Raw genomic sequence first — 21,455 nt, forward strand, 5'->3', positions numbered from 1 at the left:
AAGAAACCGGGTACATCCACCATGCCTTTGGCCAGCTCTCAAACGGGAGGGCGGAAGGCAAAGACCACCACCCAGACCACCCCTCGGAAGCCCACAGTCTCGCCGGAGAGCAGACCACACAAAGTGCTGAACGGTTCAAACAGACGGGATGTACAGGAGGAAGGTGGGACTAGGGTCACCTCCCTGCCAGGGGTCAGCGAAAGCTTCCTGGAGGAGGTGGGAGGGGCCAGGCCCTCAAGACAGGTAAAGAGCAGAGGCGCGGGAGGGAGAAGGCACACTGCTCCAGAAGCCAGACAACTGCATCGGAGCCGCCAGCCCAGTGGGCAGAGGGTGTCAGAAGGCGACAGAGGCCCAAAGCAGATGGGTGTGTGGGAGCTTCGGGGAGGATAGGAAGCTCCTCACATCTCACAGGACCCCACATGGTCCCACTGCCCGGTGGCTCAAGAGAAGGCAGATCACAGACGGGGTCTTCCAGGGCACCCCTGCCCACTGTAGGTTCCGCGTTGCACTGCTGGGCCTGGAGGGGTGCGGCTGCTGGGAAGGCCGTCACGCAGGGCTGCGGCCCGTGGCCAGCAGAGGTGGACTCTGGCACCCGGAATACTCCAGGAGGGGCTTCTTGGTGGGGCTGCAGTGGGCGGGCTCATCTCAGAGGCCATCCAGGGCTCGCTGCACCTGCGTGTCCAGGGAGGCAGCCGAGTGGATGGAGATGCCGGGGGCCCCGATCCTGGTCTCCCAGCAGTCAAACCCGCAGCTGGTCAGAGCCTGCTTCATGGCCTCTACCTTCGGCTGCTCCAGATCTGGGCGGAGGGAAAGTGGAAAGCGGCAGGTCACCCCACAATCGTCTGTGCCCTTAGAGACTGTTCAGCCAGGAAGAGGCCTGGGACCAACCAACCAGGTCTTCCTGTGGGAATGTCGAGCTCTGCACCCTCTTGGTGGTGGGGGGCACTGGGGTGTTGGGTACAGAGCAACCGTTAAAATCACGAGTCACATGGACCTGGCCTTGTCATGGATCAGTCCTGGGGCCTCAGACGAGTGACTTCCCTTCTCTGAGCCTCAGTCTCCTCATCTGGGAATGAGGCTAAGAATCTGTACCCCTCACAGGTCCCTGTGAGGCTCACATGGGAGAATGCAGGCAAGCCGCCTGGCACAGCGGACATGCCCCAGGAGCCTTCTCTCTCATCACCGTCAGTGGCCATGAACTAGGAGCCCACGGTCAAGGTCGGCCGCTGGCTGTGCCGACCTCTTGATACCTGGGAGCGCACAGAGAGCCGTGGAAGGGGCTGAGGCCACAGTGGGCTCACTGCAAAGCCACAGTGAAAGGTGGGAATGGGAAGACGAAGGAGGCAAAGGTAAAGAAGGGGAGAGAAAGCCCTTTGTTTTGTATTGTAGCAAGGTCAGTCCCTGTCCTGGCCACATCACGAGGTGACAGCAAGGGAGAGGGGTAAGGCTGACACGAAAGATGACAAAGTCCTGGTTATTTCTCAAGCTCGTGGGAGACTTGGCCAGTAAGGAGGTGGTAGGGACAGCCACCACAATAAGAGCCCCTACCACAGCCCAGCCCTGTGCCAGGCTTTCTACATGTATTTTTCTCCTGGAATCCAGACAGCAATCCCCTAAAGAGAGGTCGGCATCCTCATTTTACCACTGCAGCAACAGAGGCCCAGAGAGGTTAATTAACTTGACCAAGGACACACAGCAGAAGGGGGACTGTCCTCCAGCTTCTTCTTCCTCCCAAGGCAACTGCCCAGGTAGGACCTCTGCATGAGCCCCGGGTGGCGATTGTGCCCCGCCCCCAAGTACCTGGCCTGAGAAGCGTAATGCCACAGCCACCGCCGCCCGCACCAGTGAGCTTGCTGTGCAGTCCATGGGCCATGGTCACCTGGCACAGCTGGTCCAGCGAGGCATGGCCCACGCCGAGGGCATTCAGATGGTGCTGGTTGATGTCGATGAGCTCCTGGAGGAGAAGGTTCAATCTGTTCCCACTTGACATGCCTGAAACCAAGGTCTTGTGCCCACCCCATCCATGTGATAGCCGCTGGTTCGGGACAGCGAATGGCTTACGCAAGCCAGCACTGTGTCCCTCTCCACTGATGAAAGAACCTCTCCTTCCTGCAGGACTCCTGTGGGACTGGGATGGAGCTGGTGGTAAATACATGTTCCAGGCCTGGCCAAAGAAGCCTCTGACCATGGTGATTGGTCAGGGATGGGCCTGTGACCATAGCCCTCCCAGGGTTTTCTCTGCCTCTGCCCTGGAGCTGCTAAAATTGGTTGACTTCAGAGGTAAGCTGCCAGACTTATCTGCCCTGCACATGGTCAGAGATCATATGCAAGATGGAGACTTCGGACAGAGTTGTTTGGCCCCTGGATCCAGCTATGCCTGAAGTTGTTCTTGCCAGTCTTCATAGTTTTGAGCCCATAAATACCTTTTCCGCTAACCCTGATGGAAATGGATTTCTATCATCTGCAGGAATCTGAAGTAATATGCCATCCTACAGCTGCCTCAGGTGCCCATTTTCAGAATAAGAACTGGTTTTTGGTTCTAACAGGGTCACAAAGTAGGGGAAAGAGCTGTTTTTCAGGTTTCTTTGATCCTGCATAAAATTCCTGTTCTTCTGAGGCTCAAACAAGATGCAGGTTGATGAAATACCAAAACTGACAGTTAACACAGCCCAGGTGCCCCCGACTACATTTATTATACCAGTGTTTGCCAAACACTGTGCTAGATGCTGGGGCTCTAAGAAGAGCATCCAGCTATAGTCCCCGCCAGGCAAGTTAAGAATGTGGGATCTGGAGTCAGGGGGGCCTGGGTTTGAGTCCCAGCTCTGTGACTTCTTGGTCCTGGGGCGAGGTCTTCCATGCTGTGCCTCAGTTTCCCCACCTATAAAACTGGCATTATAAGATGCTCTGTCTCATCACTGTGGGGATGAAATGAGGTGAGTTTTCACATGATGCCTGGCCTGAGATTAGGGCCTCTGGAAAGTCTGCTGCTATCAGTACTCTTATGGTCACATCACCATCATCGCCATTTTAGGGGACGCTAAGGCTCAAGGAGGAAAGTGACTTGCCTAAGGTCACTGAGCTGGTAAGGTCCTGGGCCAGCACCGGCAGCTGGTCTGCCTGATGCAAAGCTCATGTCTACCCTGCCTCCAGGAGCGCCCTTGGCATTCCGGCTGCCACCTACTTCTCATGGTGTGTGGCTTGACAGCACACAGCTCTGCTCTAGGGAACAAGGAGTGCCGGCGTGCCGCGAGGGTTGCCAATCACCGAGCTGTCTGCTGAGGCCCACCTGGTTCTCCTGCCCCAGGCTGTCGGGCAGGCTCGGGTCAGCCCTCCCCTGCAGCCCGCCTCACACACCCCAGCACTTCTGACAAATGAGCAGACAGGCGTGATGGCCTGGTGGCAGCCCTGGGTGCCTTTCCCCAGCCCCAAGGGCTGGATGGGAGGGAAAACTTCTGGGGGCTGCTCTCTATGCCTGAGCGCCAGGTGTCACGTTGCCGAGGCAGGTTTCAGACACCTGTCACATTCTGATCCAAAATCTGTCAAGGATCAGATGACAGGTTGTGACACAGGAGAACAGCTCGCTGGTTTGAGCACAAAGCTGTCCAGGAGCCGAGCTGCACATTTCAGCAGCTGCCACAGCCAAAAATATACACAATGTATAATCAACGTGCTGTTCTGTGGCATTCTCTAGGGGCTCAACAGGGTATATTTTAGGCAGTACTCTATCATTATTAATTTCCTACTCAGGAGGACTGTGTTCCCTCCTTTGTACATGAAAGGAATTGAAGCCAGCCATGCAAATGCTGGGGGACTGGAGGCAGACAGCTATGGAAATGGGGAGGTAAAGCACAGAAATGAGAGAGGGTCACTGCCCTGGCCCGGGTGGGTGGGTGCTCATTAAAGATCTGTTGGCCTAAGAGACAAGCAAGTCATTCAGTTTGATGCCTGGCATGTCAACCTACTAGTTGGTGAACCTTGGAGAAAGTTGCTCCTTAGGCCTCAGTTTTTATATCTGTAAAATGGGGACAACATACCTACTTCCCAGGGAGGTAATTATAGAGATTAAGAGAGAAATCACTTGTAAGAAGGCTTAGCCTAGGAGCTGCTCTTTAACGTCGACCCATATTTGCCAGCCACCAGGACTGTGGGGATAAGCCTGCGCCCTCTGGCTTACTGTGCTGGTGGTTCATCAGGAATGATGGCTGCACGTCACCTCCCAGGCCTTGCTGTGTTAAGACGCTCCAGTGAGACCAGCAGGAGTGAGCCTGGGATCAGATCGTGACCTGATCTAAACCCAAGGTCTCAGCCTCTATACGAGAATTATGCAAAGAGTGGTGGCTCAGGGAACAATCAGGAAAGAATTGTGTTAGAGTATATCTGAGCTGCGGTGCCTGGGTGGCTCCGTTGGTGAAATGTCCCGACTCGTGATTTTGGCTCAGGTCGTGATCCCAGGGTCATGGGATCAAACCTCATGTCAGGCTCTGTGCTCAGTGCAGAGTGTGCATGTCCCCCCTTCCTCTGCACCTTCCCCACTCCTAAGATAAATACATAAAATCTTAAAAAAAAAAAAGGGGGGGAGGGACAGATGCAGTCAGCAAGGACAGCAGGAAAAGAGGTGGCCATGCAAGAAATTGCCCCTGGGCCAACAGAAGATGGTGTCAGCACTAGCCCGGTGCTCCTTACAGGCATGAACCCAAACCTGGCCCCTAGCACGCGCCAGGCCCTGCCCTCGGTGCTTTGCATGTCCTGGCTCAATGGCTTTGAAACATCTATGAAAAGGCCTAAGAAGGAGGCAGGCTGCTGGCCTTTGTGTGTACAGGAGCCCAGGCTTAGGCCCGGCCTCTGTGCTTCAGCTCAGGGGATCCCAAGGTCAGATGAGCACCCGTCCCAGACAGTGGTGTGGGCGAGACCCTGAATCCTGCAGAAGGGCTCTTACTTCCAGCACGAGGTAGTGCTCTGGGGCTGGGGCCGAAGCCATCTCCTCCAGTGTCCGCTCGCATTCCAGGGAAATAGCGTTTATAGATGTCAGCAGGGGGGCCACGATCTCAGGGAACTGGAGGGAGAGGAAGCAATGGCCAGTGAGGTCTGGGGTTGGGCAGACACCGGACAGCTGCCGGGCACCAGGAGGAGAGAGGTGTCCCCCCAGGCCCCCACTCTGAGGAAACCGCCTCCCCTACCCTCTGGGTATCTGCCTTGCCTGGCCCCCTGACGTAAGTGGGGGATTCTCATTGCCAAGCCAAGGGGTGGGGGGCACACAGCACCTCTCTGCCTGCCAAAACCACCTCCCTCCCCCGGTCCCCATCACCCATCTCGCCCCCCCACGAAGCCCTGGGGCAGAGGGAGAGCTTGAGCTCCCAGACCTGGCTGGCCTGGCCCGGTGAGAACCCCGCCAGTGGTGGCACGGGATGTACCTTAAGTAGCCTGCTCCTGACGCTGGCCACGAGAGCCTTGGTGCTGCGAGGGACTTTGGTGTTGGTCAGCAGGATCTTCAGAGCCGGCAGCCTACAGGGCGAAGCGGGGCCACGGTGCACTCAGGGCGGAGGCCCGATCCCAAGTGTCACCCCACCCTGTCCCCGAGGAGAGAGCGGAGGCCCAGGGAAAGGACATCGGGGGCCAGAGGGATAGTGAGGGGAGCAGGGGGCTCCTGCTGCCAATCGTAGCTGCATCTCCGCTCCAGCCCTCAGGCAGATGGACACTGTTTTCTGGCTCGCCACCCACCCACCTGATTGCAGTTGGGCACCTACTATGCGCTGGGGACACGCGAGGGGGGCCTGGCTTAGCCTGGAGCTGCCAGAAGACGCCAGGTTCACGGGGTTGGAGTTCAAAGGCACGACAGCCAAGAGTATAAGAAGGGGTGGAGGCTCCGTCACATGGACCACCTTGGCGTGCTGGAGTGGAAGGTTCCAGGGATTTAGGAAGAAAAGCGAGCGGGATGTAGGGCAGAATCTGGCAGAGGGGGTGCTCGCAGGGAGGGAGGATACCGCGTTAGTGGGTACCGGGGAGGGCGGGCTCGTGCAGGCGTCGGGATCCCAGCACGTGGAGCCCATCATGCCCTGCCCAGACCAGCTGCCCTGGCACAGCCAGATGTGGTCAGAGGGAGTCGGTCGTCCCTGCTCAGCTGCCCCAGGTAAGCTGGCTCTGCGGCATGACCCTGCTGCCCTCACCAGCCCTCTGAGCTTTCGGATACCTCCTAAGGTCACAATCCCAATTGTCCCATGGCTAGTGGCCTTTGGAGGCTCGGGGCACCGTTTCTGGTCATCCCCAAGCTGCCTGTCGAGCGCTGTGGGCCGGGGATGGAGGCTGGAGCATCTGGACGAGGTCTGGCCCGAGACAGCTGGAGACAGCAGACCCCCTGATACCTATATCCGTTTTTCTTTTCACAACCCAAGACTGTAAAATCCAATAGGGCTGAGAAAGGCTGCCAGAAACCTGCTTGATCTCACCGCCCATAAGCCCATGAAATTAATATCGATTCTCAGCCTTGGAGGCTGGCTTTCTTTTTTTTTTTTTTTTAACTTTACAAAAGATGAACATTCTATTTGGCTTTTCTTTTCCCCTTAAAGACAAGCTGTTCTTCAAAAGGGCAGCGTTCTGGGAGGCCGCATCTTGATCCACTTCGCAAACAATGCATTTTTTTTAATGGAGAAGCACCATACGTCGTTGGGGGGGGCGGGGGGGAAGGGTTCCTCTTGAAGCCATTGGTGGGATTAATGTGGAGTCTGGCCTCCCGGCTTCTCAGAGAATCCGCCATCTGCTCGCCGTGGCGCCCTGCAGCCAGCACTGAAGGTCGGTCTGCTGTGTTCCCATTCATCCGGGCGGGAGGAGTTGGAATATTGGGTCTTCATCTTCCTTAGATAAGTCCTCTGCGAGCAGGCTTGCTGCCAGCCCCACCAGTCCCACAAACCCCCATGGCTTCTAGGGCATCTAGAGACTACCACCCAGGCTATGCCCTGTTAAGTGCTTGTGCCTGCTAGGCCTGGCTAACTCTCCCATTTTAGGTCCTTTCTGCCCTCCCCGGGTGTTCACTCTGGCCATCCTGGCTTCCTATTTGCTGTTCAACATGCCAGGGACGCCCCTGCCTCAGGGCCTTTGCACTTGCATTTCCTCTGCCAGGGACCTAGCACCGTCCTCAACAGCTCCAGGACTCACTCTAGGGTTTCATCCAGGTCCCTGCTCAGATGTCATTTCATTGGAGGCTCCCCTGGTCATCCATTTGACTGCCTGACAGGCTCTTACAGAGCCATTTGTTGGCTGTCTTCTCCCACAAAATATTAGTTTCATGAAGGCAGGACTTACTCTTCCCTGCTCAGGCCCCAGCACCAAGGATGCGGTATTTGTGGAATTAAATATGGTCAGCAAAGGGCAGAGCACCCTACAGATACTGTTTCTGATTCCATGCGCAGGATTCTCATAATATAAACCAGGAGACATCTGCCTCAGGAAAAGTGACTCACTCAAGAGCACCTGGCTCATGAGTGGCAGAGCTGGGCTCAAAGAAAGGCCAACAGACCCCAGAGCCTCCGTCTATCACACCACCACCAGCTGGCCTTGGGGCCTCTCCTCCTGCCTCCCACCATCTGGAAAAGCCTGTATCACTCATCTCTCTCAATTCCCCTCCAGTAGAATGTACCTATGTGCCCACACCATGTTTTAGCTGGTCTTCTATCCCTGGGGCCTACTGCAGTGCTCAGGATACAACTACCTCTCAGGAAACACTGAACGAGATGCCATTGCCCCCATGAAGGACCCCCACATCTGTCGCTGAACTTCTGACACCTCTCACTGCCATCCACAGCAGCTTCAGTACTTCCTGGATGGCTTCGCTCTGAAGATGAGTGACTGCCTTCTTGGACGGACTGTGAGCCCCATGGGCAAGCCCAGGTCTGACATCTGAGTCCTGACCTTGACTCCTGATGTCACTGCATGGGGCGTCAGTCTACCTGGCAGAGGTGCCCCCCTGGGCCCCGAGCTCCACTGCCCTGCATGCACAGCAGCCAGAGCAAGCTGGTTCTACTCTCCCCAACAGCTCTGCTTCCTCCTCTGTGCAGAGTGGAGGTTGTCATCCAGGGGAGATCTTGGCCCTTTAGGAGACATGTGGCAATGTCTGGAGACAATTCCGGTTGCCACAACTGGGAGATGGGGGAGGTGCTACTGGCATCTTGTGGGTAGAGATCAGGGATGCTTCTAAATATCCTAAACATGCTGCATAAGGCAGCCGCCCATCATAAGGAACTATCCAGTTCACGATGTCAATGGTACCAAGGTTAAGAAAAAAAAAACCCTAATGTAGAGGCTCAGAAAGGCAGGCTTGGCTCATGGAAGCCAACAGAGCTGAGGCAGGAAGATCTCAGAGGTGCAGGTGGAAGCAAGAGTACAGCACCACTATGTCACGCCAGCTCATAGAGCCACTGACAGAGCAGCCCAGTTGGTGAGGGCAGCGGGCTAGAAGCCCATCCACAGTGAAGAGGACTCTCATCACCATGGAAAGGCCACCAGGGTGGGGCAAAGCGCCCTGGGACAAACACTACCACTCAACTTGATCGAGGGCTCAAGGAACTACCAAAAAACACCCACTCCTGGGATCCCTGGGTGCTCAGTAATTGAGCATCTGCCTTTGGCTCAGGTCATGATCCCGGGGTCCTAGAATTGAGTCCCACACCAGGCTCCCCGCAGGGAGCCTGCTTCTTCCTCTGCCTGTGTCTCTGCCTCTCTCTGTGTGTCTTTCATGAATAAATAAAATCTTAAAAAAACACCTGCTCCTGCTTGCAGAAGCACATGAATATGCTTCATTCCCCACATCCGGCATTTGCACTCCGAGTTCAAAGAGAAATGTTCTATTTTAACATGCACGTTTGTAAGTGCGATTCCTCTGGAGGGAGGGGGTCAAGGAACATGTGAAACAGGCTGAGAAGTCATCACAGGTCGCCCCCGCTTGAGGCTTCTCACAAGCTCTGGAGCCCAGGCTCTGCCCTGAGGGTCTCACTGTGGCAACTCTCATGTTTCCCCACAGGGGCTCTGTGCGAATGTCTGTCGGCCTTCCCCTACTCCACCCCTACTTCCACGTCCCACCCTGCCAAAACTGTGGCTGAGACTCATTTTTATAGCCGTAGACCCTAAGACAGTGTCGTTAGGAACACAGGAAGACATCAGTTCTTGTTTGCTAAATGACTACATGATCAAATGAATTAAATGAATGAGAAACCAGGGGTCTGGTGGGGATAGTCATGCTCTGGAAGGTGAACGGCATGGCCACGCACAACCTCTCCCTCTAAGCTCTTGGCAATTTAAGGGCCATAGCACAGAAGGTAAGAACAGGGTGCCCTCCTGGCCCATGGCCTGTGAGGGCCTCATGGGGGAGAGGATGGAAAGCCTGGGGACACCAGGCCCACACATTCCCTCCCCTAGAGGTACAGCCCCCCGCCCAATGGACGTGTTGATGCAGCCAGGAGCCAGGAGATGCTGCGCCACCCCACAATTACCTCTTTATGGATGAGATCTTTCCTTGTTGGTATCGGAGTGCTCCTCCTAAAGAGAAAAGGCAGTGGGTTGGGGCTATAGAAAAAGCTATGTAACTTTGCCTCCTGATGGAGAAACCAGGCTGGAGGTGGGGTGAAGGTGTTGGCCCATCCAGTGAACAGACTGAACCCCACCACCAGTCATCCCAGTTTCAGTTACAACAAGATCCAGGAAGGTACAAAGGAACTCCATGCTCTGCCAGGGAGCCTGCCCTCCCCCCAGGCTGCCCAGCTTCACCCACAGGCCACGTGGGGAGGGTGAGCCTGGGACTGTGGCCAGGTCCCCTAAGCCAGTGTCCTTACTGGAGGGTGGCCAAGCTCGTGTGGCTACCAAACACTCCAGCAATGAGTGGCTCTGCAACTTTATCCCAGAGATCCTTGTAAGGTCCCTGAAACTGTGGCTTCCCAGACCCTACCCCAACCCCCCAGAAATGCCCCCAGAGATTCGGGGTCAGGAGGGGTGAGGCAGGGCCCTGTAATTTCTCCCACCCCTCGTCCACCCCAAACAAGAAAATATTATGTTCTTCAGAATTTGCTGATTTCATTCACCCAAACCAACAGCCTGAGCATCTACAATGATCCTAAGAATTTCTAAAATAATAAAAATAAAGAAAACAAGCCTGAGGCAGCCCCTACCCCAAGTGCTGATGGTGTTGTCCACTCCAGAGGGGTTCCCATGAATCATTCTCTCCCCTTGGAAGGCCCACTTGTTAATTAATTCCAAATCCTCCATGGTCCACCTAAAGAAGACACAGAAGTTCATCTGGACCTCGGTGGAGAGTAAGGGGCCAGGGCCGCTGGCGGTAGCAGGGGGAAGGATCCACAGGTGGAGATCAAAAAAGTCAAAGGGGCTTGGGCACTTGAACTCAGAAACAGAAAAACACCAGAATCTCTCCACTACCGAATGTGCTGGACCTTCCCTTCCCTCTAAAACCCTCCCACCCGGCACAGTGGAAGGAGACCAGGCTTTGGATGCACACAGTCCTAGCAGCTGAGGGACTCTGGGCCCGTTACCTAAACTAAGCCCCATTGTCCTCATCTGTAGAATGGTCACACCTGTCGAAGGCTAGTTCCAAGTGTATCCAGGGCCAGCGAGGTGGTCCGCAAGCAGTGGGCAGTGTTACTACTGTAACAGACCCCTACATAAGCTCCTGTTCTGGAACATAGCCTCCTATGAGGAAGAGTGAGCAGAGGCGTGACTTTTCCCAAAGCCCGACTGTTAGGAACGTGGATTCCAGGTGCCCCAGACACTGTTGATGGGTCAAGTGTGCACTGACCACCTCCGGATCTTTCCTGAGCACATGGCCATGCTGCCTTCCTCGGGAGAGGACAGCTTGAGTGAGCAGACCCCAAGCCCATGAGTATCGAACAAGGATACATGGTCAGCCCCTCCCCCGCCCCTGTCTCTCAGCTTTCATTTCCTTTCTGAGGACCGCTTGCCCCCAGGAAACAGGGTGCTGTGGCCCCAAGAATGCCAGGCCCCAGGGCAGAGCTATGCAGCAAGCAGGGACCCAGCCTGCCCCTGACTCTCTGGGCATTCCTGAGCAACGGCGTCACATCCGACCCCATTTTCTGATCTGTAAAACATGGGTAATCATGTCTCCCTCATTGAGGATGTCTGAGATAGTAACACACCAAGTGCTTTGTAAAAACGCCGGGGAAACAGTATGGGCTCTGGAAGAAGGCCACCTGGAATCGCAGCTCCTGGATTCACCCCAAGCCCAGCGCAATGCTCATTTGCTGTGAGGCCTTGGGCACAGCCACCACCCCCTCTGAGCCTCTTTCCTCACTGGGCAAAAGAGAATTTGATGGCCTCGCCACTCAAGTGGTGGCTGAGAGGCTAAACACCATCACCAGGTGCCAAGCACTGTGCTTTTCTCAAATGGCCTGTCTCTGTAATCTGCAAAAAACCCTACAGGGAAGGTACGGTTACTCTCCCTCTCCTACAGAAGAGGAAACTGAGGCTCAGGTGAGTAAAGCAGATCCCAGTGTTATTGACTGCTACATTAGGACCACATCTGTAGGCTGGAGCCCAAGCTCTCAACCACTGAGCTTTATGGTACCAACGAGACTCCCTCAATTGTCCACTATTTACTGAGCATCTACTACATGCCTGTGACTAAGCTCACAGCAGGGAAGGAACCAGACATGGCCCCCAATAGCTTGAGGCTTGGTGTCTTATAGAGAGTGGATGCCTAGAAGCAATCAGCACTTAACGACCAACCTCCAGGAGATGGGTGCGATGCAGGGTGGATGGAGTGCACCCCATCTGGATTGTGGACACCCTGAGGGACAAAAGGGGGTGGTCAGCAAGGCAAGACATGTGAGGGAGCACTCTAGACTGAGGCAGTACAGCATCTGGAACTGGACAGGAGCTGACCTTCACTGGGAACTGAAAAGTGAATGAGCAGCAGGGCAAAGGGGCAGCTGGGCCTAGCCCAGGACCTGGCCTTCTCCAAGGAGAGTCTCCCTCCCCTTCTGTATACTGTTCATCCTTCGGAGGCTCAGATTTCTAACCCTGTCTTCACGGGAGACCAGATTCCAATTCTGTATGATTTGGAAATGCTGGGGCCAGGGCAGGGGCTGGGGCCTGCTCCCATCAAAGGTCAGGGGAAGGAATGACTGACTGGGCCTTCAGGGGAGGCGAGGAACTGGTTATAAGGAAGCAGCGGGGGAAAAAGCGCACACACATGTGCACACACGTGCACACACACTCACATGTGCACACGTGCACAAGTCACTTGCATCTTCTGAATGGCACAGCTAGTCTGCTGGCTCATATATACAAGTCTATTTGGGGGACCCCAGGCGTGCAGGCCTTCACCGATGTAGGTTACAATCAGTGATCCGCACACATTAACAAGCACCGTTGTCTCTCAGGATCACTAAGTGTCAAGGTTGGAGGGCCCCCCAAAGGGCCATCAGGTGCAGTCCCTCGTTTCCAGATGAGGAAACAGAGCCCAGAGAGACAAAGGGGTGGCCCAGTGGCTTACAGCGAGTTAACAGACAAACCTCACTGAAATTACTGAAAACTGTCACCTTGCACTAGCTGCAGGTGCGTCACTCATTACCTTCTGGATTCTTGCCCTGACAGAAGCCGCCTCTACCCTCACCCCTGCTGCTTCCCTCGTGCACAGGAACTATCCAAAGCGAGCCTGAGGAATGCTGACAGACGCATCACACCGAGAACCCTCAGATCCGCTGTGGCCACGAGGATCAAAGGGACCTTCAGGCTTAGTCTGAATTCAACTGTATTTTAACCTCCGTGTCTCAGAAGAGAAATCATTGGTCCTGACAGGGTGCCCAGAAGGGCCTGGGCTATCTGAAAACCACAGCACTTTCAGGGCAGAGGAGGGAAACCTCAATTCAAAAGCAAGTTCGGAAAGAGGAATGAGGTCACGAGCTACAGCTTGTGCAACATGTCCTTTGGATCTTGTTTCAGTGCGTGCCCGTCTCGGGCGTGGAGGGCTCTGGGAGGAAACACTCAGCCACATCCAACCTGGCACCCAGCACTGCCTGAGTGGCTTTCTCCTTTGCTGGCTACACAGGGAGGTGGACGAGGCCAGCAGCGCCCCGCTCCTGATGCAGCACGTAGTGGCTACTGACAGCTCCCCAGTGGGAGGGCTCCCCTTAGCCCTAGCAGGGCCCAGGAACAGGCCTCACCGAGAAGCTGCCAGGCTGGATTTTGGACTTGGGGCGGGGCCCGGGACAAACTGCATAACCTCCAATCCTGGGGTGGCTTCTCGAGGTGCGTTCCCCAAGCCACAGAAATGGATGCCGACAACACTGTCCCAGTGAGCCTCACTGACTCCTGGTGGGGATGGCAGAGGCGATACCCCCTCCCGGAGTGAGGCTGAGGGCTGCTACGAAGGGAGATGCCTTAATCTAATAAATACCCTGTGTTGATTTCTTGGCACACTTTACTTCTTCTCCTTCTTTTTTGCATAACCGTCTGGTAGGACCTGTTACAGAGAAGGACACTGGGGTCCCAGGAGGTACAGCGGCATGGCCAAGGTCCCACAGGGAGTTGATGGGAGAAGTGGGCCCCATGGCTTCCTACGTCTGGGCTCAGGTTCTTTCTCCCACACCACAGATACCTGAACCCAAAAGAGGCAAGGTGGGGGTGAGGAGTGGGGGAGAAGTGGCTTAGCAAAGGGGCAAAGGGGTCGGGCTCTGGGTCCAGGCCACCTGGGTGGCAAGTCTCGTCCTGCCGTCACTAGCTACATAGCCCGGGCCCACGCTCTGCCTCGGCTTCCTCATCTGTACAATGGCCACGTGACACCTCTCACCTCACAGGGTGGCAGGGAGTCCTCAGCGAGGGAACACACGCTCGGGTTGTGGCGCCCAGGGAGGACTATGACCAAGACAAAGGCAGTGATTACCTGCTAGCGGACTCGCCATTGTTCTGCGGGTTTGGAATCGCCTCGCACGCGGTCAGGAGAGCAGCTGCCAGACACACAGAGTAGGCGGCGCTGGAGCCCAGGCCAGCCCCCGTGGGCAGCTCTGACCACACCGTGATATCCAGGCTGGGCAGGGTCCTGAAACACAGTGGGGCACAGAGCATGGCTCCCTTGAAGGGTGGCGAGGTGCCAGCGTCAAACTGGCAGTCATGGTCCAGGACTGGACATTGGCAGGGTCTGACCCCAAGCCTTTGCCCTAGGTATCTGAACTTGGGGACACTTGTCGACCCCAAAAGTGGCCCTATGGGATAGCAGGAAGTCATGGTGAATCAGCTTGGAAACAGGTACCAGAATCACTTTTTTTTTTTTTTTTTTTTAATTTTTGATACCAGAATCATTTAAAGCATGATGTTCTCTTGTGAACCACCAATCATTTCTCTAAACCCCATCCTGTTCCCTGCAAGAGTGAGACCCTTCTGTGGCCCTGCTCTGTATCCCCGCCTGGGAAAGCTCTGTACCGCTTTTTCCCCCAGGCAAATTCCTTCCCATCCTGCAAAACGCCTCTCAAATGCTCCTTCCAGGGATCCCTGGGTGGTGCAGCGGTTTGGCGCCTGCCTTTGGGCCAGGGCGCGATCCTGGAGACCCGGGATTGAATCCCACATCGGGCTCCCGGTGCATGGAGCCTGCTTCTCCCTCTGCCTGTGTCTCTGCCTCTCTCTCTCTCTCTCTGTGACTATCATAAATAAGTAAAAATTAAAAAAAAATATTTCAAATGCTCCTTCCACTATGAAGCTTCCCCTGGCCACCCACAGGAGCCATGCCTAGCAACCCTCGACGACCCCCTTTCTCTATTGCTGCCTTATCCAGGCGATGCGTTCTATCAGGCCTCCTTTCTATCACTAGAAAGTTCGGAATCACGGCATCTTGCATGTATTTCTCCCAAGCGAGGACTATCAAACTTTGTGTTCTGTATTTTCTATTAAGCAATGCTGCTGTCTTCCAAAATGTAAAATGATAATGCCTAATCTGCTTTTCAAACTGCACCCACCCGCCCCACTCAGATCAGGAGGTTCTGAAAGGTGCATCCCTTCCCGGAAGGCGACATGCCCCACTCAAGTTGAAATCCTCTGGTGGGGCAGCCCGGGTGGCTCAGTGGTTTAGCGCTGCCTTCGGCCCAGGGCGTGATCCTGGAGTCCTGGGATGGAGTCCCACATAGGGCTCCCTGCATGGAGCCTGCTTCTCCCTCTGTCTGTGTCTCCCATAAATAAATAAATAAAATCTTAGAAAGAAAAAAAAAGAAAAAAGAAAATCCCCCGGTGGACAGCAACAGTTGAGACATTTATGAATGTGTCCTCTGCACTGTGCCTGGCCCAGGGCCTGCTCAATGCATCTGCTGTCTGAGTAAAGGGGTGCCCCCTGAGGCTTTCCCTTTGGGTCTGGGACCAAAAAAAAAAAAAAAAAAAAAAATCACAGTGAAAAATCTCTATGGGCTAGTTATAGAGCTAGGCCCATTTTATATATAATATTTCTAACCCTCCAATAGTTTTCTGATGAGAATAACCTAACAATATCTCGTATTTCTCAGGCAGTGTGCCAGACACAGCACTTTAGATAAATTAACTCACTAACCCTCACAAGAAGCCTAAGAGGTAGGTACTATTACCACCCCCATTTTACAGATGAGGAGACTGAGGCCCAGGAAGGGTAAAAACCTCAAGGAAGGTGGTAGGCAGCCGTTGTGGAGTCTGACCCAACCTGACCCAACTCTCCATCACCATGTGACGCTGCCTCAACAGCACTGCCATCCTCTGGGAGCTGGCCTCCCCGAGGGCAGACAGCCCAGATCCTATCTTAAGGGGTGGAGTGGACGCATGCTTCACTTGGCGAATTACAGGGTTTCCCTGGAGCCCGCAGGCCATGGAACAGGGCTGCCTCTGTGGACACGGCATGGGAAAAGCCGTGTGGTAGATTCAGGAATCTGGCTTTGGGTCTAGGCCACGCACACACCTCTGCTTCCGGCAGATGGACAGGTACAGGTAAAGGAAAGCCAGCACAGCCAGACACTCGGGGTCGGCGCCATCCTTGGGGATGCCTGCCACCTCCTTCAGCTTCTCCACTTGCTCTGAGGTGGGCGCTGCGGCGTCCCCCGTGGCGTTCCCTGGCTCTGTCACAAACAACACGTGAGGCTGGGTGAGAGGGGTTCAGGCGCTTTCATAGATCACACAACACAGAAAACTGAGCAGTAGTGAGAATCAGAATCTGATGGACATGGATTCATGGCCTGAGCACCAGGACCGCATCTGCTGTTGGTCTTCCGGCTTTGCAGGCACACAGACTTGGGTGTGGGTCCCAACTGTCCCATCTATCGGTGCTCTGGCCTTGAGCACATGCCTTACCCTCTCTGAACCCCACTTTCCCTCATTGGTAAGCAGGAATACCTCCTCTAAGATAAACTGAAATAAAGGATGCAAGACCCTCGGCGTACCTCCTAGTGTGTAATACATGCTCAATTAACGGTAGTCTTGAAACACTGATGCACACAAAGCGAATGCTAGCTCGACTACCCAAAGGTCTGCATTTGACGCCCACAGTACAAAACCAAAATGAAAGGAAGCATTAAATTATTCCCTGGGCACCTGGGTGGCTCAGTGGTTGAGCGTCTGCCTGTGGCTCAGGTGGTGATCCTGGGGTCCTGGGATCAAGTCCCACACTGAGCTCCTCACAGGGAGCCTGCTTCTCCCTCTGCCTGTGTCTCTGCCTTTCTGTCTGTGTCTCTCATCAATGAATAAATAAAATCTTTAAAAATATAAAATTATTCCCCAAATGTGTCCCTCTTCTCAAAACTATTCGTGAGGATGGGACACTCACAACCAGAGAACGGGAAGTGCTGAGATTTGCTTGGACCTCGGGGAGAAACCCGGGAGCAGTTTCTCTTCCAGTGCACAGAGGAAGCTGGACCACTGTCCCCCAAGAGCCTGACGAGGCCAAGCAAGCCCGACCAGCTCATCTTTACAAATAGCTCCCTGAGTCCTGGGTCCAGCTGTGAAGGGGACAGAACACTGGGCTTGCTGTACTCATGCTGGGAAACACTAGGGTGGGGACACACGAAACGCTAGGTGTTCCCTGAAATTAGGACACACTAAAAGTGGCCAAGCCAGTTAGCAGACATTTCAGGGCCCTACAGGGGAAATAGAATGACTCACTGAGACTCTGGAGAGTTTAGAAAGATCTGGTTCTGAATCCTTTCTGCATCACTGACAATGCTGTGGGACCTGAACCGCTTCACCCCTGAACCTCGATTTTCTCATCCATAAAATGGGGATGGGGGGGTGCCTGGGTGGCTCAGTCAGTTAAGCATCTGCCTGTGGCTCAGGTCATGATCCTAGGGTCCTGGGATAGAGCTCCGCATCAGGCTCCCTGCTCAGTGGAGAGTCTGCTTCTCCCTTTCCCTCTGTCCCTCCACTTGCTTGTGCTTTCTGTCAAATAAGTAAATAAATAATCTTAAAAAAAAAAAAAAAGCAACAACAGTGATGGCTACCACCATCTATGTCCAAGGCGGGCTGGAGAATTCTGAGAATGCCAATGTACATGAGACACTAGTCCAGTGCCTGGCACACATAAAGATGCCCAATGAGACATTCATGGTGGTTGTAACTATTAGGAGGCAACCAAACAACACTGGAAGAAAAAGATGGAAGAGCCTGGCAACCTAGTAGAAAACATGTCTCTGAAAGGCTCGTGTTCCATACTCCTTTTCCCCTTGGGGAAATCACTCCCAAGCCCTCACTCATGTCCTGCACTCTGCCAGGCCCGGCCCACCTCCCAGCTGGCTGGGTCCTCACAGCAACCCTCCCAGGCAACAGGACTCTGCTCAAGGAGGCTCAGGGGGTTAAGTGATCCGTCCAAGCTCACACATGCAGGCGGAGGGGTCTGGGACATGTGCCATGCCACCTGCCTGCTCCCACCAGTGCTACTGACACACGAAAGCAGCAGCCAGCCTCGAGGGGAGGCCCTGTGCACCATGGAAAGCAAGGTCTGGATTGCTCTGGATGGCCATTTTCTGAGGCCTGCTCCAAAGCAGTACGGGCTCTTCATGGAGGATATTTCTGGAATCATCCAGGGAACTTCTTTCAAAATACACCTGCCTGGGGGTGCCTGGGTGGCTCAGTGGTTGAGCGCCTGCCTTCGGCTCAGGGTGTGATCCCAGGGTCCTGGGATCGAGTTCCACACCAGGCTCCCCACGGGGAGCCTGCTTCTCCCTCTACCTGTGTCTCTGCCTCTCTCTCTCTCTGTCTCTCATGAACAAATAATCTTAAAAAAAAAAATACACCTATCTGGTCCGGTTTCACCACAACCCCCATTCTTTTATTTATTTATTTATTTGTTTGTTTATTTATTTATTTATATTTTTAACTTGATTTTATTATTTTTAAAATATTTTATTTATTTATTCATAAGAGACACAGAAAGAGAGGCACAAACACAGGCAGAGGGAGAAGCAGGTTCCATGCAGGGAGCCTGGAGTGGGACTCCATCCTGGGTCTCCAGGATCACGCCCTGGGCTAAAGGCAGTGCTAAACTGCTGAGCCACCTGGGCTGTTTTTTTTGTTTTTTTTTTTTTTTTTTTTTAGAGATTAACAATTAACAAGTATGTTGCTTTTATTTTTAATGATTTTGAATGATACCCAACACCAAACGATATCTTCTTCTCGTCAAAACCATATTCCAGAAGGAAGGCTCCCTTTGTCCACTCAGACCTTAGGACCCTCTCAGAGGTAACTAATCACCACTGTGTGTACATATGTACTGATACTAAAGCTGGGCCTTTTCTCAGATACACACTATTTGCATCTTGTGGCTTTTCACCCAACAATGGGCCTTGAGGATCAGTCCACCACAGCCCACAGAGACCTAGTGCATCATTTGACACTCATTTAAAAAAATAGGTAAGTAAAGGTAACTTTACAGGGTCAAGAGAGAAAACACTCCTGGAGTGGCTGGTCTCTAGCCCCCTCAGGGATGGCTGAGGATAACTACCCAGCTCTCCCCTTCCCCGTCTGGTCAGAGCCCAGGCTCTTGAACACCTGGTTCCTTCTCACTGCACTTACCCAGAAAGCTTGTGTCCTGCAGCTGAAGCCTGGCCACATCCCAGGCCCGCTTGACGCCAATGTTCGGCAAGTTGAGGCACATTTTCCCATTGCTGTGGGGCTGAAGCCGGAGGAATGTTCTCAAGTTCAAGGCCACAGCCAGGGCTATCTGTAGAATAAATGGCAAAAGCAATGAGCCTGAGCATGGGGTAGGGGTGGGGTTGCAAAGACTTTGGCTCCAGTCTTAAAAACAGGGGTTAATGTCAATGTGCTGAGGAGAGAGACCACATACTAGTATACAGGGCATGCCCACCTATGCCCTTAGCAGATGCCTCTGATCAACCTTGGCATGCCCTCTTCCTATGTGGCACAGATGCTTCCTATCAGTTAGGATAGTTAATATCTTATATTTTCCCTCCCCATGCAAAACCTCAGAGGTCCTCAAAACCAAGGAATGGCTTCCCTACAATCACCACGTTAGCAAGGATAAATATAAGTTAAGAACATAAAGCATGACAGAGCAGAGGAGCGGAAAAAGCATGAGCAACGTGTTCAGACTCAGGTTCATTCCCAGTTCTGCCAAGGTGCAGAGGACCCTGGTCAAGTTACCAATCCTCTCCTAAGCCTCTGCTTCCACATGTGCAAAATGGGATAATCAAAGTTTAACTTCAGGGGGGCCCTCTTAAGAGTTAAATGAGATAATGCATATCTCAGATTCCTTTGCTGGATCCTACTCATCTTCTCCATTTCTGAATGTTGGGGTGCCCTAGAGCTCAATGCTCCCATTGAAGCCCACCTTCCAGGTTGACTCATCCCACTGACACAGCTTTTTTTTTTAAATTCATAAATCTTTTTCTTTTAAAGATTTTATTTATTTATTTTTAAAGATTTATTTATTTATGATAGACATAGAGAGAGAGAGGCAGAGACACAGGCGGAGGGAGAAGCAGGCCCATGCCGGGAGCCCGACGTGGGACTCGATCCCGGGATTCCAGGATCGCGCCCTGGGCCAAAGGCAGACGCTAAACCGCTGAGCCACCCAGGGATTCCTGACACAGCTTTACATTTCAGCTTTGTGCTCTTACTGGGTGAGACCAGAGAAGCACTTTGGTGGGTGTAAGACCCATCTCTTCCCTGCTGTGTTGCAGAGAAACTGGTCTTCTCTCTTATGTATTCCCAGGCGATGCCTTCAGGCTTCCTTTTAGCTTAGGGTCAGAGAGAAAGGGTGCCCAGTTCTCAGAGGCTCTGGGGGGGGGGGGGGGGGCTTTACCTTGCCATGGACCACGGCATGCTCTCCATGAAGGATGACTTTCCCTGGGGCGGACACCAGCAGGACTTCTGACAGCATGGCTCCGGAGAACCCTGAAACACAGAGCCAGAGAGGGGATGAAAGGACCCAGATCTTAGAGATATTAGAGATGCCCGTTCAAACTTCTCATCTAACAAAAAAGGCAGCTACCATTCAGCACATGCCATGCGCCCCAAAGACTGTGCAGTGCAGCAGCACATTAAACACATCAGCAAGACTCAGGTTCAAACCCCAGCTCTTCCACTCCCCAGTGAGGTCTTCTTCACGAACTCACTCAAACGCTAGGCAACTTGATTTCCTCAGGTTACAGGAGAAGTAGAACTGTACTTACCTCGATGGGGTTTGGAAAGGTTACATGAAACAAAGCAAGCGGAACACCTGGCAGCTCTGGCATATGATCATTCCACTACGGATAGCTATTTATTGCTGGCTCTGTTCTTGGTTCCAGCTTTTATCATCGCTACTGCCGAAGGTGGAAAGTTAAGTGAAATCAGGGGCCAGAAGGAACGCCTCCCTGGACTCTTAGGCCGTTTCCCATGCCTCACGATGCTTTACCATGGGCTGCACAAACAGCTGTCGAGCCCCCTCCTGCGCGCCCACGCCAGCATCTCTGCATCACAGAGTCCCAGAAAGTGACTCGCTCGGTCTACAAGTGTTGTAGATTTTTACACATCAGGCAGAATTACCATCCGTTCAAGGCCTCACGTGCACTACCTTAACACGGTAAGGCCCGAGCCGCACTGTGAGCCGAGTACTATCGTGATTCCCCCGTTTCTTAGCGGGGGAAACTGAGGCAAGGCGCCAGGAAATCCATCCACTTGCTTGCCCAAAGCTCCGGATCACTTCAGACTCGAGCTCGCCCGGCGCTCGGGACGGACTCCCAGAGTCGGGGAAACTGAGCCAGAGGAGCCAGAAGCGCGGCCCGAGGTCGCGCTGGGGCTCAGCCTCCAACCTCGCGCCGCCGGCCGCGCGAGCCCACGTCCTCACCTGGCCTCAGGTGGTCCTGGGACCCCAAGCCCGGGCGGCTCTGGATTTAGTCCCCGAGCACCGCCCCCGTCCGGGGAAATCGTCCTATCTCTCCGCCAATCAGAGCGCTCGAGCCGTTAAGCAATTGGCTTGGCCATTGGCCAATAGATTGCTCGAC

General features: G+C 53.8%; 1 protein-coding gene across 3 annotated transcripts; it reads right to left on the reverse strand.

Annotated features, from left to right (window-relative positions):
• Nucleotides 1-512: 512 nt before the first annotated feature.
• MVK (mevalonate kinase) lies at nt 513-21,452 on the reverse strand. 3 transcript variants are annotated; one of them, XM_077876012.1, is made up of 11 exons: nt 20,643-20,692; nt 20,273-20,364; nt 19,024-19,171; nt 15,923-16,079; nt 13,898-14,053; nt 10,152-10,255; nt 9,480-9,525; nt 5,412-5,502; nt 4,937-5,053; nt 1,801-1,954; nt 513-797 (listed from the first exon to the last, which is right to left on the reverse strand). In XM_077876012.1, the coding sequence occupies exons 2-11, from the start codon at nt 20,348-20,350 to the stop codon at nt 646-648; spliced, it is 1,203 nt and encodes a 400-aa protein (XP_077732138.1). In that variant the 5' UTR covers nt 20,351-20,364; nt 20,643-20,692; the 3' UTR covers nt 513-645. The 3 variants fall into 3 exon arrangements, with proteins under 3 accessions (XP_077732138.1, XP_077732137.1, XP_077732139.1); XM_077876011.1 differs by lacking the exons at nt 13,898-14,053; nt 20,643-20,692 and adding an exon at nt 21,299-21,452; XM_077876013.1 differs by lacking the exons at nt 13,898-14,053; nt 15,923-16,079; nt 20,273-20,364; nt 20,643-20,692 and having other exon boundaries at nt 19,024-19,155.
• Between the last annotated feature and the right edge of the window lie 3 nt (nt 21,453-21,455).

The sequence above is a fragment of the Canis aureus genome, chromosome 27 (assembly GCF_053574225.1).
Source record: "Canis aureus isolate CA01 chromosome 27, VMU_Caureus_v.1.0, whole genome shotgun sequence".
Classification (NCBI taxonomy): Eukaryota; Metazoa; Chordata; class Mammalia; order Carnivora; family Canidae; genus Canis; species Canis aureus.